The sequence below is a fragment of the Emys orbicularis genome, chromosome 3 (genome assembly GCF_028017835.1).
Source record: "Emys orbicularis isolate rEmyOrb1 chromosome 3, rEmyOrb1.hap1, whole genome shotgun sequence".
Lineage (NCBI taxonomy): Eukaryota > Metazoa > Chordata > Testudines > Emydidae > Emys > Emys orbicularis.
In genome coordinates, this window is record NC_088685.1 from 62,604,914 (window position 1) to 62,623,886 (window position 18,973).

Here is an 18,973-nt window from a genome sequence, read left to right on the forward strand (position 1 = left end):
AATTGGGAGGAAACACAGAAGCAATTTTCAAGAATAAGGTTTCTCCAATCAATCTTTCTGCCATGTTAATTCATATATGTCATAAAGCAACTCATCCTGAATGTCATCTTTATTGGATTTAAATTTGTCGTATTAATACATTATAAGGCCAGAAGGGAACCATTGTGATTATCTAGTCTGTATAATAAGGCCACAGGACTTCCCTGAACTAGAATGTCTTTTAAAAATATATCCAATCTTGATTTAAAAATTTCTAGTGAAGGAGAATCTACCACAATCCTTATGAAGTTGTTCCAATGGTTAATAATCCTCACTGTTAAAAATTTGCACTTTATTTCTAGTCTAAATTTGTCTAGCCTCAACTTCTAGCCATTAGATCTTGTTCAGAGAAATAGAGCAGGCTTTCATTTTTTGTTTTTATCGATATGGTATAATAAGCATGATGTTGCTTAATTACAGCTGGGTATATAAACATCCAAATCCACGTTATGTGCCGTGGGATCTCAGAAAGTGACTGACAGTTGGACATAATGCCTGAAGCTGCATTCCATAATGTTGATTGGTACCTGTAGGTATTCTTGGAAAAAGCTGTGAAATAATTGTGCTATCTACAATAGCATCTACTGCACGTTTGAAGCAATTTTTAATCAATTGTAAACACCTTCTTAACAAGCATGCTCACAACCGCTGTATTGTTAGGAGAACCTGTAACTGATCTGAAAGACCTCTTGTCACCTTTTTATTCAATAATCCACATTTCTGTAAATATTAAGCTATTTTTAACAGTTCTTCAATAAGTATTTATTATTAACGTAGCAACTTTGAAGCCCAGATTTTCATATCTCATAAGCTTGAAAGACTTTTTTTTTTGTTTATAACAACTGTTAAGAAAGCCATATTAAGAAGTTTAACCATCAGGTTGTAATTTTGAATAACAAAAAACAAAATTCCAAGGAAGGGCTGACACTTTATCATCCTTAATTTATCTCACTATCATGGGTTTCCTATTGATAACCTTTTAATGTTAGTAGCATCAGATTTGTAGATAATTTCAAGAGGCTTTAAATCTGGGAAACAGTTCCTACTGAATTTCTTTAGTTTTAAGTTTTAATGGAGTTCAATTTTAAGGGGAAGGCATGTGTCACAGTGCAGGGCAACTGCACCTGTATTTCCTCTCAGTGGTCCAACCAGGACACCCAGGCTTCCAGCTCCCCAGCCATTGCCTTTTTGAGTGGAGAACCATATGTCACCCCTTCCGACTGGGGTATTTCCAGGCTCCACTGTTCCCTGCCTTCACTGTGTTATTCCCAGCAGATACTAGCTGCCTGAGCACACCTGCTTGATTTCTCTTCAGAGACTGATAAGAGTGATTGTCAACAATTATAAGTTACCACACGGTTCTTTCTATGCAAGCCTATTTTATTCTTAAGATAAAAGCGTTACAGAGAAAACATTAAAAACAATAAAAGAACCTGCAGGCATGCTAATAAGCTTACCAGGTTTCATCGCAACCCTAACATAGATTCTGGCAGGCGTAGTTCAAATTCCCACCCAAGGGGTTCCTTATAGTTATAAATTCATCACAGTTTCAGCTTAGAACAAGCACATAATCTTCAGAGGCTTCAATAGGACCAGTCCTTCCAAACCTACCCTAAGGATTGGGCCCTCCATGGATCAAGAAGAAGGCTCTGAGCCAGTTTAAAACCAGGCTACTTATCCAAACATCCTTTCTTTGTTGGTCCCTGGAGAATCCAGTTTGAACTTGTATATGCACGCCTCTCCGAGGGGTTGGCTTCCGCTGATAATGGAGGAAGTATGTTAGCATCCCACTCCTGCTAGAGAAGGTACATACAAAGCCACAATAATACATACACAGTTGCATTTTAAAACAATGTACCCCAAAGGTATCAACCCTAATTCAATAAACCTTAATTCAGTAAACTTTATCTCAACTCCATAAGGGTTCCTCAGGATATTACGGGATATTGTCAGTCTGTCACTGTAGGTTGTCAGCAGTTCGTTAAAAATAGTTTTCTATGGTTTGATAGACAAAATGTGGAAACAGTTTTGCCAAGCCTGCTACTGCTGCTTTTGCTAGCTAGCAAAATTGTTTTTCAGAAGCACTGTGCTGCACAGCTTAAACGGTGCATGTTCAATATGTATGCACTGAATTATTGCAATGCATTCTGGATGGAGCTATTCTTGAAGACTGGGAGCTACAGCTACTGCAGAATGTGGCTACCTGCTTGGTGGACTTTAGTGATAGGAGGCACCTTCCAAGTCTTCTCCAAAGTCAGCACCGTCTTCCATTGTGTATCTGGGGGCATTCAAGGTGTCAGTTTTGAACTGTAAAGCCTTATGTGATTTGGGGTCCTTGCTACTGAAGAGCTTACCTCTTTCAGTATGCACCATTCTAACAACAGTTTTAAGTCCTTACAACTAAATGTTGTTGGGATAGATGCTGGGTTTTCTTAGAGCACAGCTCTTGGTTCCCCCCCTTATTAATGTTCCTGTGCATAGTGTTCACCTCATATATACTTATTCATGCTTTTGCCTGAGTAATAGGTGGGAAAATGAGTTGTATTTTGGGGCAATCCACTTGGAGCTCAAATTGTCCATCGTATTTTGTTTGTTATTATTTACCCACTTTTCTTTAGGAAAGTACTAGCTGAATCATTTTCATTGATAGCTGCCAAATATTTTATAGTTCAGATTCAGGAACTGCACCTGGTGTAGAATATTTAAAGTTTGTATTACAAATTGCTTCCGCAATAGATTCAGTACAATTTGAAAAAAATGCTGTTTTTCATGTTAATTTTATTTCTAAGGGGAAGACTTATTCAACTTTCAAATGTCATCCTCAGTAGTTACTTTACAGTTACGATAACTAATTATTCAAAGTGACGTGAAGTCTTTTTTTTTTTTTTTTTTTTGTGCTAGTCATCTTTGAATCAAATTTTGAAATCTTTTATTTTTAAACAGCCAATCCACTCTTAGAAGCCTTTGGAAATGCAAAGACTGTTCGCAACAACAATAGCAGCCGTTTTGGAAAATTTGTAGAAATCCACTTCAACGAAAAGGTTTGAGTACTTTGTTTGTAGTTAGGTATTCAGTGGTGAGTTTTGTTTGGTGGCATAGGTTTTTGGTGGGTGGCACCCTCCCATCATGTGAATATGTAATCTCTGTTCATCCTGAGTCATTGTTGATTCATATACAGCAGTGTTTCTCGATGACTGGTCCGTGGATTGGCACTGGTCCCTGAGATCTCCCTGACACAGTTTTGGAAGGCAGCAAGCCGGTCCCTGATATCAAAGAGGTTGAGAAACTCTGATATAGAGGATTGAAGATCTTCTCTCTCACCCCATTCTTTGTAGGAGCGCTATATTTTTTCCCTATTAAAATGTTAATCTCTTCACATTTTCAAGTGGCTGCAAATACAGAATTCAACCATTGCCTGGGAACAGATACTCCAGACCAGAATTAGGCTGAGTGGAAGCAACGGTTACCTTGCTTACCAGACTCAAGGGAAAGTTGTATTCTGCAGTCCTTGAAAAAGAGAATTGAAGCCACTCCTTACCATGTAATTACTGGCAAACTGTGGGGCCAAACTGATGGAATATTATTTTAATTTACAAAAATGATACTTCCCTCCATTTAAAAATGTACTGTTAACAGATTTTAACCAGGTTTTGGCACACAATTCTCCTGATATGTGTACAAAAGTAAATATTGCACATTATGCATAGGGTGTGCATGCATTACTTGCATACATTTGGGGATTTGCACACCTAAATGAGGAATAAACATTTTTATGCGTCTGTATGAAAATTTGGACCCTCATGTCTATAGCTGGTATTTTGGGGATGAATGAAATCATACTGTTGGACTGAGTTTTTTTTTCTGCCAAAAATGCCTATAACTATACAGCTTAACAAAAGTTATATTTTAATTTGTGTTTTAAAAATAGTTTTAAATATATAATAGTATCTAAGGAAATGTTTTCATCTTTTGCCTGGTAGTGGCCATCCTTGGGTACCTACAAAGAACATGCCATGTTGGAACACTCTTGATCAGACCAAGCAGATATATTTTTAAATGTCTGTATTTTTTTGGATGATTAAAAATGTAATTGTTTTTCTTTCTCCTAGAATTTGGTGGTTGGTGGATTTGTATCACATTATCTTCTGGAGAAATCCAGGATCTGTGTGCAAGGCAAAGAGGAGAGGAATTACCACATCTTTTACAGGCTTTGTGCAGGTGCTCCTGAAGATATTAGGCAAAAACTGTATTTAAGTTCTCCAGATAACTTTAGGGTGAGTTTGCTGCTGCTGTTTTTTTGTTTTTTTTTAATCTTTTTATCTAGTTATTAACATACCTGAAATTTTCAAACAAATGTCAACAAATCTTATTCATAACCTCTATTTGTTACCTTTAAAAGACCAATTTGTGGTGTTAATCTCTTATTATTGTGTATTTATTTATTCATTTATCATAACCATTCATTATAAAATCTACTTGATCCTAATATAAGGCTGTCTACCATTTTTCTGTTTAAAGGGTTTCCCGTAGTTTATTTCTCCATGCCACTAATCTTGGGGAATTTTTGTGCTTTTACAAAAATGAGCTATTACACATCTGGATCGTAGTAGTGATTTTATCAGTGATCCTTCCTTTGGACTTTAACCTAATGGAATCAACTATGGGTTCTGTGGGTAACCTAACTTCAGTTGCCCTGACAATTTATACTTATTTTCCTCCAAAATACTGTTATCTTAAGGAATTGCATTATATATGCAGGCAGGTCCAGGAAATAGCATCCTTTCCCTCCCCCTGAACCCCCTCCTCTTTGGTTTTGTCTCCTATTCCTGTGTATTCTCATCCCCCTCTAGTTCCCACCAGCTCCACCCACTCATCTTCCCTTCTCCACCCTGATCTCCTTCCACCAACATAAATCTAGGTCCCACATCCGTGGCATCCTCCTAAGTTCTGTTGACATTTACCCCAACTCTGCCCTTCCCTTTACCCCCACAATCTCCACCTCCCATATCCATTCCTGCCACCATCTTTGTCCCTCTCATGCCACCTAACCTCCTGCCAATAATCCCCTTCTTTCTCCCATCCCTCTTCCCCTTCTCTTTCTGTCTCTGGATTTCCCACGCCATTTCTAAAAAGATTTCAGCTATCCATGACCTCTTTGTATCTCACACCTTCCAGTTCCTGGCTCTCTCAGAGATCAGGATCCATTCATATGACAGTCCTTTAGTGCTGCCGCATCTGCCAGAGACTTCTTTGATACTTCTGCTCTGGATCAGACTGCGGTGGGCTTCTCTCCCATTCCTGCTGCTTCCAACCCTCCACTCTCCACACTTTCTCCTTATTTGAACCACACTGCATCTGACTCTCCTTCCACTCCATGGCGCTGTCATCTACTGTCAGCATTCCTCTCCGATTTTGACTCCTGGCTCTCTTTTTTCCTCTCCTTATCTCCCACACTCATCGTCTGTGACCTCAGTTTCCATGTTGTTGACCCATCCAACTCTTCAACTTAACACTTCTTCACCCTCACCCCTTCAATTGATCCACAGCCCTGGTTGAACTCTCCCACTCAGCCAAAGGGCTGTTCACTTGACTTAGTCTTCACCAAGCACTGCTCTCTTTCTAATCTCTCTGTTGCTGAGTTCCCCTCTCTGACCATCCCTCATGATCCCCCCCCCATAACCTGTCAGTTGACCTTTCCATGATCTCCAGTAAATCAGTGTTGATGACTTCTCTTCTGCTCTCAGCCCTGTCCTCTCTTCTCTTTCTTCCCTTACTATGGTGGTTGATTCTTTGTACGCTTCACTCCCTTCCATCCTGGACTCTTTAGGCCATCTCTCCCTCATTGTAAGGTTTTCCCTGCTCTCCCCCCACATCTGCTTCCTCTGCTGCTCCTTGCATGCAACAGTGTCTCTCTGGCAGGAATCCTGTAATCAGGTTGATTTCCTCCTTCAATTCTGCCATCTTCCTAGCTAAACATCTCTACTACAACAACTTGAATCCCACTCCTGCAGTCCCAGCTGCCTTTTCATCGTCTTTGACTCATTGCTCAAACCCTCCCTTCCTGTTGCCTCCACTCTCCTCTCTGCACAGGATCTTGCCAATTTCTTCCCTGAGTCCAATTGACAAAATATAACACACAAAATCCCATCCCCTTGGCTTGCCTTCATTTCCCCTCTTACAATGCTTTTATTAGTCTCCTTGTGACAGTCAGAGGCTTCTCATCTGCCCTCCTCCTAACCCCTCCACTTGACCCAGTGACCCCATCCCATCCCCTGATCTCTCTCTGACCCACTCTCATCCACTCCCTTACTCTTCTCCTTAACCTCTCACTCTCTTCCAGCTGTTCCCCTCAGAATAGAAACATGCTCTAGTCTCCCCCATCTTAAAAAAATTCCCCCAAAGCCACCATCTTGACCCTACTTACCTCTCGGACTACTGCCTCATTGCCCTTATTGAATGTGCTGTCTGCAATTGTCAAAAAGGAGTTCATTTCTTTTGATCCCATTCTAGACCATCTCCAATCTGGTTCCCTCCCCTTGCACTCAATTGAAACTGCTCTCACCAAAGGCTCAAGCTCAGAACCAGTATTCCATCCTTATCCTTGATCTGTCAGCTGCCTTAGACACCATTGACCATCTTCTTTTTGAAACCTTGTGCTCCCTTGGTTTCTGTGACTTTATCCTCTCCTGATTCTCCTCGTACTCTTGAAATGCTCCTTCAGCATGTCCTTTGGAGGATCCTCCTCATCCCCTCTCCAACTTTCAATGGGGGTTCCACAGGTCTCTGTCCTTGGTCCCCTTCTCTTCTCCTGCTATATCTTACCTCTGGATAATCTCATCTGCAAACATAAATTCAGATATCACCTCTGTGTTGAGGTCTCACAGATCTACCTTTCTACCCCAGGCCTCTCTCCTTCTATCCAAACTAAAATCTTGGCCTGTTTGTTTGACATCTCCTCATGAATGTGTAGCCCTCAATTTAAGCTAAACATAACTAAAATATATTTGTTCCCCACGACCTCCTTTCTCACTTGTTATGGAAAACACCCTCATCCTACTTGTTTGTCAGGCTCATAACTTGGGCATCCTCTTCAGCTTGGACCTTTCTCTCTCCTCGCATCCAGGCTAAGTCTAAATCTTGCCAATTCTTTCTGCATAACATCTCTAAGATATGGCCTTTCTCATGCACCCACACAGCTAAAACGCTCCTCCAGTCTTTCATTGTCTTGTCTCCTGGGACGTCGTCATCTTTTATTTTGACAAATGCAATCTGCTGAGATCCCTTCAGAATGCTGCTGCAAAGATCATTGTCCTAGCCCATCAGTTTGACCATGTCCCCCTTCTCTTCTTGACTCCCCCTTCTCTATCGCATCAAACATAAGCTGCTTTTTTTCCATTTTCAAGGCCTTTCATAGATTATCCCTACCTACCTACCTATGGCCTCCTATACACTTATCCAGATGTCTATTCTCATCTCCAGTCATCCCATGATGCTAGCATCCCATACTCATTTGTTTCATTTTCAAATTTCATGCTTTGCTATGCTGCCCTTCATGCTTGGGAGGAAGTCCCCCTAAACGTCTGCAAAGCTGCCTTATTATTCTCCTTCAGAGTCTCCTTAGAACTCTGCCATGATGCCTCATCCTGACCATTATTGTCTCATTGTTTCCTTGTATTCCCCTGTTGTCCTGCCTGTATTTATCTGTTTTCTCTTGTCTTATACTTAGATTGTAAGATCTCTGGTGCAGGAACTGTCTTTTTGTTCTGTGTTTGTACAGCACCATGACTAGGGCTTCTAAGTGCTATGGTAATACAGATAATAATACAGACCCTGTTCCCCCATATCTAAAGTTGACTCCTTTCTATATAATTTTCTTAGCTTAAATGGAGTGAGGTACTGTTCATAAAGTATTTTATAATAATTTTCCATAGTGATTACACAGGTAGATGATGTTTTGGATCTCTTCCAGACATTTCCCCATTGATCCAAAATAATGTGTTCTTAGCTACTTCTCCATTTTTTCCCATCACTATCTGCTGGATCTATCAGTAACAACATATGCCGTGTGGAGATTGGGGCCTGTTGAGTTGGACTTTCCAGTAGTGGGTGTAGTTTTTCCCCCCCAAAAAATGTTGGTTTATTCCAATCCAACACATCATTTTTTTGGAATAATGGGAGGAAAATAAATTCATGTCGCTGATGGAGGTTAGGAGAAATATTTTCTTTTAAGTACTTTGTTTAGTCTATACAAACTCATATGTATCTTGTAGCTGTTTAACTGTAGATTACTCAAGCCCTATATTTGATGCTTCAGATTTAGTATTATTTTTGGTAGCCTGATTTATCATTGAACTCATGAATTTCTTTCAGAAAGCAATAGATTATGCTGGATTGGTAAGCATTAATAGCACATCAACTACATACAGTGCAGTTTTATATTCTGTTTTATTAACTGTAACTCCTTGCTATGCTGCTGTTCTTACGGGTTCGTTGAAGAGGGTTAGCAACAAAGGGAATAGAGGACAACCTTGTCTGATTCTTCTTTGTAGATGAAATTCTTTAGAGTTGAACACCTTAATTTTTATCCTGGCATAGGAAGTGGTGTCCCATAATATATTTATCCAGGTCTTCATATTGCCTCAAAACCCCATCTCTAATATTAGTGTTTTTAAGAACTTTACTTTATCAAATACTTCCTTGGGCTCCAGGGATAGCAGTAGATCTATAATGCTTTTTATTCTGAATTTTACAAATTCTTCCTATGATTCTTCTAATGTTGTTGCTCAATTTATCTATTGTGTATGAAGCCCATACAGTGTGTGTTAACTGTGGAAAGACAGCTTCAGTCCTTTAGGATGAGATTTTTTCCCCTCCAGAAATACTTGTGACTAAAGTTTTTTTGTTTGTTTTTTGTTTTCGGGTGTTTTTTATTTAACAAATCCATTTGTTTTCACATCATGTGGAAACAATTTTCCACAGTTACCTTCTTTATTGTGTTCCTACCTACCTGTTCATGTTTGCTGCCGGAGCTGAATCTCAAACCTGTGCAAAGTTATAAAAGTGGAGGCCAGATTTATGCTCTGCTTAAAATTGAGCTTTCTGAGTCCAGTGCTGGTAACAACTGGTACCACTGCCTATGCAGAAGTGCTGTTACTTTACTGTTTTATGATGATGCATTTATTTAAGGAGCCTAGAATCACACTGGCTATTTTTTTGCAATTGTACCAGGTTATAAACTGATTTGATTTGCTGTTCGCTACTAAAGTTAGGCTGTTTAAACATTATTTCCTCCCAGGTGTTTCAGTTTCATTGAATATGTTTTAAGATTATTTTCACCAGTCTGCATAATTGCAGAATAGTTTACGTTTTATTTAGATGTTTATTCGAGTGCTTTCAAATAATGACTTACATGGTGAGAAAGATTCACTTTGTGCAAACAGCAAATGTAACATTTTAATTCTTCCTCCCTTTTTTGTTGAGATTAAGGTGTACATCATCTTTTCTTCAGTTATCACAGAAATTTAAGATTATTTTAGAAAAGCTGAAGTAAAAAACTCTTTCCATAAAATTCATTTTTATATTAAGGTTATTTTTATATAAGTAGTCTCACAGATTTCAGGATTACAAACTGAGGTCCCAAACTAGTGTCAATCCTCTTAGGACTCAAATCTATTATGCAATCCCTTATTTATTTATAATTGAGGATGATAGTGGACAACAAATACCGTGACGGTTGAAGAAAATGACACACTGGTGTTTAATCTTGCTAAACTCTGAAAACCCTAATTGTCATCTTTTATTATATGCTTTGAAAATACCTTTTTGCCCTAAACCTAATACGTATATTGACTGGAGTTTTTTGTTTTATAATAAAACCCACTATGTTTGGATTAAGCTTCTTCTTTATAGGAAACTATTAAATTCCACAGTCGTTCACTTTGTCAACCTGTAAGATTTCCACTGGAAACCTAAAGTCCTGTTCATGTAAACATATAACTTTTTTTTTTCTCAATTACAAAACTATTTCTGAGTTCAACTCTTTAAGTGTTTCACTGCATAGAAAAACATTTCTATTTTTAAAACGTATTGTACAGGTGGGCTCTGTGCGCTGTCTCCACCTGTAGGCGCCACCCCCGCAGCTCCTATTGGCTGCGGTTCCCAGCCAATGGGAGCTGCGGAGCCAGCGCTCGAGGCAGAGGCAGCATGCGAAACCCCCTGGCCACACCTCCGCCTAGGAGCTTGAGAGACATGTCAGGGGAGCCACGCCAAGCCAGGTAGGGAGCCTGCCAGCCCTGCCAAACCTCTTCATCCCCAGCAGCAACGGGAGTCCTGGGCCATTCTCCACTGCCCACCCACCTCCCCAGCAGGTGTGGCATCTCCAGGCTGCCCTCCTTCCCAGAGCACCCAAGATTTAGTCGGGGTATATAGTACAAGTCATGGACAGGTCACGGGCCATGAATTTTTGTTTACTGCCCGTGACCTATCCATGAAACAGCATGCAGTGTAGCTGTAGCCATTTCGGTCCCAGGATATTAGAGAGACAAGATGGGTGAGGTAATATCTTTTATTGGACCAACTTCTGTTAGTGAGAGAGACAATCTTTTGTGTGTGGCTTGAAAGCTTGTCTCTCTCACCAGTGTAAAACTTGGCAGCTTTGGTTAGTATTATCCTCAATGTTAACAATCTCCATAACCATGCTCTGAGGATTAATTATGGTAAAGTTTGTGCATCGCTTTGAAAATGTAAAATGCTAGTAAGTACTGTTTTTATTATTTGATGCCCCCCTGCAGCTTCCTACTACAAATGGGAAGGCAAATGCAGTTCCCAAAAACCAAGCTTGACTGCAGTTATGTATGGGTGTAGGAATACACATTTTGTCCAGTTATAAACCATTTTTCCCTTATCTGGAGCTTCATTTCCCTTATCTTTCGAAAGCAGTTCATTATGAGGGTACCAGTTGCATCTTCATATGTGTTGCTTTTTAAAATGGGGCATAAACTCATGGTTTTCCTCTAACAGCAGGTGTCCTTTTGGTGTGAAATTTCACACAGTGGTATGATGTACGTCATCATTATTAGCTTTTGTTTTGCTGAGGTATCACTTAATTTCTTTGGTGTGGAGATAAATTTTAAGAGATTTCAGATATGTATTATAAAATTTTGAAGAGATGTGTGTGTTACCCAAACTGAAATTACTTGATAATAGACTAGACTTGACTTGATGTGCTTTACAAGAGTACTTAATATCACAGAATGTACTTTGGTGCTGAAAAATTGAAATGCTGAAACAGACAGCTGGCTTTCTACGAAGTAGCGCCTTTTCTTTTGTTACTTACTTGCAAGGTTTTATAGAGGTTGATTTAATTCAGTACTAAATGCTGAGGTATGTATATGAATTATATGTCTCTTTCAAGTCACAAAGATGTTCCTTTAATAGCGGTGTGTCTGATTTAATAGTTCATTTATTAGTTCTGACTGTGTCTTCTCAATTTGCTTACAAGAAGTACTTTTGTTAGAATTAAATTACTTTCAAATTTGTTCCCATCTTCCAATTCTGTGATATGATTGTTATAAATAAAATATTGCTTTCAAGGAAGTAATCCTGAATGCCCGATAGCATGCAATTGGTGTCATACGTTGAAGTTAGAAGATGTAATGCACCTCTGGATTAATATGATATACTGTAATTGTCTGAAGCACTAGATCATTAGCTAATTATCTCCTTGCTGTTTTATTCTATTTATATATGACATGCATTTTTCTCTTCTGTTGTAGTATTTAAATCGTGGCTGCACTAGATACTTTGCTACCAAAGAGACAGACAAGCAAATTTTGCAAAATCGCAAAAGTCCTGAGGTATGGTATATTTTCCACATTTTCAGTTACTTCAAGTTACTGTCTTTTGCTGATAATGTTAAAAATGTCAATCACACTTGTTTAGAATAAAATGAAATGTTCATTTTACACATCTTATTTGACAGGTTTAAATGGGAACTGGCTGCCATGTTTAAAGTTCGAGTTTTGGAGTGTTACTAATATTTTATTATCAGGTTCAATACTGGAAGGACTTTTTAAAAACAAAAATGTAAAGTTATAGCCTAAAATGTAACCCGTAAAATATTTAAAAAATCTTTTTAATTTTCATCATACTTTAATACCTACATTTGTCTTAATGGCTCAGCAGATCTTCAACAGGAGACAAAACAAATATCTTGTACAGAATGTTATCTTAATTCTTGTTTCTCTTAGCAGTGATACTTTGCAGAGCATTGTTTATTTACCACTTATGATTTGTTGACAACCTTTTTGCTTTGCTTTTGTTAATAGCTGGTTATGGTATATTTATCCAGAGAATTATTTGGAATTACTGTATAATTAATTATATTCCTATGAGTTAGATGCAGAAACAGATAAGCAGAAAATACAAGTAAAGCTTTTTTTTCTGTTACAAAGTTTAACCAATTGAGATTGAATTCTCTTTTTCATAGTTTAAAAAAAATAAAAATCTCTCTGTTGGTGCTGTTGTGGTGTTTTGAACAATTCTGTATTTCATAGTAGTTACTAAGTTAGGCGTGTAACTGGGGGCACTGAGTGTCAAAAGCCATGATATCACTGGCTGGCTAGACCTTTTGAGTAGTGTCATAGCCACACACCAACTCTTTAAGCACAATTATGACTTCATCCCCAGGAAGAGCACGTTCTCTTCACCACACTTTTTTTTTTCTCAACTGTTTTCTCTTATCCTACTAGTAGGAACTATTTTTCCTAGTGGAACAATGCATTTCTGAGTAGAACATGTGAAATTTCACACCTCCCCCACAAAAATAAACTAATTACTTTGTAAACTGTAATTTAAATGACTGGAACTGATGTTCTAATAACAGTAAGCCACTTCGGGTAGTTGAACAAGGCTATTGTGGAACTTCTCAGGTGGCTCAAGGCGCTTGATCTTTGGTTGAATGCCTGATAATGCATCCCACTCGTGTAGCAATAGCCTATTAATGTGCACCCTGGAGTGGCTTATTACTGTTTTGTGGGTGAGAGGGAGCGTTAAATTTTGACTTTCCACTACCAAGCTGTAAGGCATCGTCATGAATGTCTTACTTGGCAGATAATTAAGCCAATCAAAGAAAATGTTTAATCTAATAGTTCATTGCGAGTGCTGCTGAGCTATAGAAATACTGTTCTTTGGTGGACACATTTTATACCAAAGTTCAGTTTGAAACCATTGTTAATGTCTGAATTAAAATGTACTAAAAGAAAGAGATGATATTGAAAATGAATGTTGACCACTAAGTAGTGAAACACATGATACCACTAAGTATTAAGCCCTTGTCTTTGAAGAACTACATTTCTTTGGGATTGGATGGCAAACTATTTACCATCCATTCTAGGAGTAATAGAAAAAAGCAAGTTTTTCATAGTCCACTAGAACCTCAAGTCTAGCTATCTAACTGGAAACTATTGTATTGTCCAGTTCTTTTTAGATAGGCAGTGGTCTTCTTTGCTCTGTCACTTATTAAACTTGTTCCTGTTGCATATTTTAATAGAAATAGCTCAATGGTAAATTAATGTTGAAATTATTTTTCTTTTCCTTATCAGGAAGATGAGGTGATCATTTTACATAATTAGAAAATTTAGTTTAATTTTTGTGTGTGTCTGTCTACTGTTTGACGTGAATCTTTCAGATGCATGCGCTATTTTATTCTGACATGACAATAGTAGTGTTTTCACTATAGGCTATTCTATGGACTCTTATTTCAATTAAATTAGGAATCTTTTTCAATTTAAAGCATTTTAAAATTTAATTGTAAAATTAAAAATTGTGTATATGTTTGATCTAGCCTTTTGGCTGCAAGCAGTTGTTTACTATCGCCACCCTGAAATAATACAGTTATGTGGTATTCTGGCATCAAGACAACCAGTAAAAGATGAATATAATATTTAACGGGTGCATGTCTTTGAACCTTTAAAGCACTGCAGACAAATATACTTTTCTGAACAGGAAATGCAAACAAGTATACTTTTGTAAACCACCCGATGAAAGACTCCCATTCCTTTCCATTTTTGAATCATCCTGTAGCCCCTTCTCCTTCCTTCTGTCAATGTCATACACATAATAATGTTGTCACTAGCTCCCCAACTTCTTTCCCCATCAAAGACTAGAAACGCGCCCCAGTTCATATACTGAACGTTTCACAACTGCTTTTTGCCATCACCCATGCTATCTGCTGCTGAACCGTTTCTGTTTTCCTGTTTCCCCTCCCCTAGCTGTCAAACTCTCCTACTTCGTTAGGTCTCTTCTGAAGATTGGTTAATGTTCTAAGAGTTAAGGACACTTGAAAGCAAGTTATAGTATTTTTAAGCATGTATAAATAGTAACATCTTTAGTCCCTTTATATATTTTATGGTTTTGTTTTTGCATGTTTTGTGCAGCTTGTTCATAAACTAAATTATTAATTACAATTTACTTCTAATCATTTGATTAAATTGTCTGCTTTTCTTGCTCTTTTATAGTACCTAAAAGCAGGTTCCCTGAAGGATCCTCTACTAGATGACCATGGAGACTTCAACAGAATGTGCACAGCAATGAAAAAGATTGGCTTGGATGATGCAGAGAAGCTTGATCTTTTCAGAGTAGTAGCTGGTGTCCTTCACCTTGGAAATACTGATTTTGAGGAAGCTGGGAGTACTTCAGGTTAGATGAAATTTTTAATTATTATAGTCTTCTTCTAAAAAGGTGTGAATGTTTCTTGACTAGATCATAGAATCATAGAAGATTAGGGTTGGAAGAAACCGCAGGAGGTGATCTAGTCCAAACCCCTACTCAAAATAGGACCAATCCCCAACTAAATCATCCCAGCCAGGGCTTTGTCAAGCCGGGCCTTAAAAACCTCTAAGATTCCACCACCTCCCTAGGTAACCGATTCCAGTGTTTCACCACCCTCCTAGTGAAATAGTGTTTCCTAATATCCAATCTAGACCTCCCCCACTGCAACTTGAGACCATTGCTTTTTGTTCTGCCAAGAAGATGGCTAACTGAGGTAAACTGCACACTACATTCTGAAACAAAATCCTGTTCAATACCTGCTCCATAGCAAAAGTTAATTTAGCTGCCCATTATCAACCTCATCTTCTTTTGAAGTCCTGTTTTCTAACTTTATCAACAAATATACAAACGCACTAACACAGTCCCTCGAAATTGTTCAGGAAACAAGTTTCCTGGAAAGTTTTTGGTAGAAATCAGAAAAGAAGTTTTGCACTGCTGTGTTTTGAAAATTTACCTGTCATTCAATTTTTAAAAAATTTCTAGCTTGATTTTGGCTCTTATCACTAGCATGTCTTGGATTAGAAACTCAGCTGTCTGTTGTTTTGTTTACTTTGGTATGGAGAAATACCTTCCTTTTAGTAATTTCGGGCTGAAGGAAGATCTGTAATATAATCAGCTTTATAATCTTACAATTGGTAGGGAAGAGGGTAGTTGGGGGCTAACTGGAGCAGAGATATAAATTGAAGGTACAGGAAGGCTGGGGGGGAGGGGAAGTACGGAGCAGCTGGGAAACTGATAATCTTACTATGCAACTTACGAGACTTTGTTAGGTCTGTTTACCATTTTGCTATCCTTCTTGTTTCTTTAAATTTATTTATTTATTGCTGCTCTGTTTTGTGGGCGAGACTTAAGAGAACCCCAATCCTGACACTTTGAATTTCTCCAGGATAGAAATATTCTCTGTGTGGAAATTGTGTATGTCTAAGATGGCAAGATAGTGGCTTTTTAACTTGTTGTTCTCTTCCCAACCTCCTGCTACCTGCATAACCAGGTCCATATTTGTACAAATCTGTTAGAATGAGCATGTAGAGGAATGTTTAAAATTATTTTTAGAGGTTTATAAGGTAGGTTTATTTTTAGAGGTTTTAGAGGTTTATAAGTGTAAATTGACTACCTCTTTGTTCCAGGCATGAATTGGGTGTGGAAAATGTGAAAGAAGAGAAGGCTGGGAAAGATGAGCAGTGGGCTGGGGTAGTAAGGAACTGCTTGGTCCTGCAAATGGGTGATTAGGGCAGGAGCATGGGATGCATGGTGGAGTGGGGTGAAGAAAGGAGACAGGTCGGGAGGAAGAGGGAGTTGCAGAGGCCAGAAGACATGGAAGTAGGACTGTCAGGGATTGGGAACGGCATGGAATGGATGGAGGGGAACATAGAAGGGCAGAGTCTTTTTTATTTAAACTTACAATTCAAACCATTTTCTAGAATAAAATCTTTAAGAGCTCAAAGTTTTTTAAATGTGAGTAAAAGCCCCACTCATTCTCCTCCCTCCCATGTACACACATAGAGGTGTCAAAAAGACTTGCTGAAACTTGCAGAAAGGTATCCTAGCTTTGATGGGCCGTATATATTCTGCTGGAGCAGGACTCCACTCTTGAAGTGTGTTTATACCAACCTGATTTAAACTTTTGCTGCTGCTTCAGAAAGCTGGGGAATTTCCAGACAAAATCTTGTGGTTTATAAAAGTTATGTTTGAAAGTGGCGTGTCAGTGGAGCTCAGTTTACTCCCAGGCATAACATTTCCTCACAAAACCACTAGTCTTTTAAAGAACTCAAATGTTTTATTGTCTGTCAATGAACAGTTAGTGGAGGACTGCCTGAATCCCTTAATTCTTCATCATTTGTGATTACCCTCACAATATTTCCACCTTAGTTTTAGGATTATGAGGGATAAAAGGTTTGTGCTTCTGGCAAAAGTAATAACATTTTATTTTATTTTTTGAAGATACAGAAACCTTAACTATGGGAAAATGCTGATTTTAATGTCAAGGCCTTGCTAAACTGTTGTGGGTCTATGAGCAGATTCTAATTCAGAGTAGAAATAAAGCATAAATATTTAACACTGAAGGTAATTAACAGTTGGAACAATTTACCTAAGGATGTGGTGGATTCTCTTGCTTTGGAAATCTTTAAATCAAGGCTGGTTGTCTTTATAAGAGAATTGCTATAGTACAGACAGGTTTGGCCTTAAAAATCTATTACTCTAATTACACTTTACAGCATCATGAAACATGGTAATGCTGGAAAATCCTTCACTGTGCATTTGTCAAAGAAAGCATTTAATGGAAACTAGTGTCGTTTCTGCCAAGTCAACCCTTATTTTTCTTGTGTACCATATATAAGTTTATGGTTAACTAATGTCAGGGTTATCATGTTTAGTGCCATGTTTCTGAGATAGTAAAGTTTGATTTATTATATGGCATGTGGGGAAAAACTGCTTCAGAAATTAAATGCAACAACCATCAAGTGAAATAAGAACTAAGATATGTAATAATTTTGTTAGACTTGTAAATATATGGGTGAAATATTTACAAACATAGGAAACTTTTAAAAAGTCTTTCTAAAATAGCTATCAAAATATATACAATAAAGCAGTATAACAATAACTAATTAGGAAGAGTATAAACAACTACAGTACATTATCAAACATTAACCTTTATTTCTCCAACTCTTTCTATGTTCTGAGATAATCCTTTCTTTAAGAGCTGGTAGTTTTATATATCTTTAGTTTTTGGAACCAAGAAATACATCCTTTGATGTCGAGAATTCTATGGGTTAGGAAAATCGATCTTCAGGTTGCAGTGTTTCTTTTTCTTTCTGGTCCTGTTCTGCTCCTAGACTGCAGACTGGAGCTGTTTCTCTTATAGTAAAAAGGGGATTTGTGAATACAAAAATGTCATATTAATATAACATTATATGACTTGTTTATGTTTCTCAAACTTCTGTCGCACATCTCAGTAAATAGCGTGTAATCACTAAATTATCAATAATATAAAGGTGGCTATTGATCGGTCGACAGTTCTGAGTTCATCCTTTTTTTTTTTTTTTTTTTTAAATAAGTAGTCACTAATTGTCATCTCAGCTGGCTTTTGTTGTAACATCTTTCTTAATTTGTTCACTAGGTGGATGCATTCTGAAGAACAAATCTAGTCAGTCTCTAGAATACTGTGCAGAATTGCTAGGTTTGGATCAGGATGATCTGCGTGTCAGCTTAACCACCAGAGTCATGCTTACAACAGCAGGGGGCACCAAAGGAACAGTTATAAAGTAAGTTCAGAACACTCCACTGTTCAGCTGTAAATGCAAAAGTAGCCCATTTAAAAATAAATGGTAAAAGTGATTATAGATTTTTTTAAATTAATAACTCTGCATTGTTCAACATACATCTGTTTGTCTGTAAACAGTCTCTAAAACATAGACTGAGAAATCTGCATCAAAGTCCTTCTCATTGCTTTAATAAGATAGTCAACTTCCTGATACCAAAGTGCTTGAAACAGTAAATAAAATGCCTACCACCATACCAGTTTTTATTCTCTTACCCCCACCTTCAACTGTAGGAATTGGATACTATCTGTGTAAGAAAAGTAGCAATTATGAGAGCTCTCTCTCTCTCTCTCTCTCTCTCTCTCTCTCTCTCTCTCTCTCTCTCTCTCTCTCTCTCTCTTAATACAATATAAGCAGCATCACTGAAATAAATTGTTTAGAGAGTTCAGCCCTTTGCTTATACATTTGAGAAAGGTCAAATGATCTAAGGCACATGCTTAACCACCTTTAAGTACAAACTGAATCAATTTTAGCATAACAATGATTACTTAAAAGTTAAGGGAAAACGTAGTGTTGTAATTAAAAGTGTGCAGCACCTTTCAAGATGCAAATGGAGATGGAAGTGAAAAATATTAGCTTGTAAGTAATGGTGGTTGTGCTGGTTGCTTGTGGTGGTTATTATAGTACTTTGATTTTACTAAATGATCTAAAATGTACCTGTTACCTTTCTGTGTTCTTATATCTGCTTTCATTTTGAAGGATAATGTGATTGCTCTACAGTATTATGATTAAGTAATAATTTTAAATAAATTAAAATTGACTAAGTTTTTTGAATTTTTTTTAAA

The 18,973-nt window shown here is 37.8% G+C and overlaps 1 protein-coding gene across 6 annotated transcripts in view; it reads left to right on the forward strand.

The window, feature by feature from the left end:
• Positions 1–18,973, forward strand: part of MYO6 (myosin VI) — a 130,499-nt gene that overhangs the window by 26,922 nt on the left and 84,604 nt on the right. For 5 of the 6 annotated variants that reach the window (XM_065400855.1, XM_065400856.1, XM_065400857.1 and 2 more), the window contains exons 7-11: positions 2,983–3,080; positions 4,149–4,313; positions 11,814–11,894; positions 14,556–14,736; positions 17,987–18,131. In XM_065400855.1, the coding sequence (XP_065256927.1) occupies positions 2,983–3,080; positions 4,149–4,313; positions 11,814–11,894; positions 14,556–14,736; positions 17,987–18,131 (670 nt within the window). The remainder of the gene's footprint in view (positions 1–2,982; positions 3,081–4,148; positions 4,314–11,813; positions 11,895–14,555; positions 14,737–17,986; positions 18,132–18,973) is intronic. The other variant, XM_065400860.1, reaches the window with a different exon arrangement.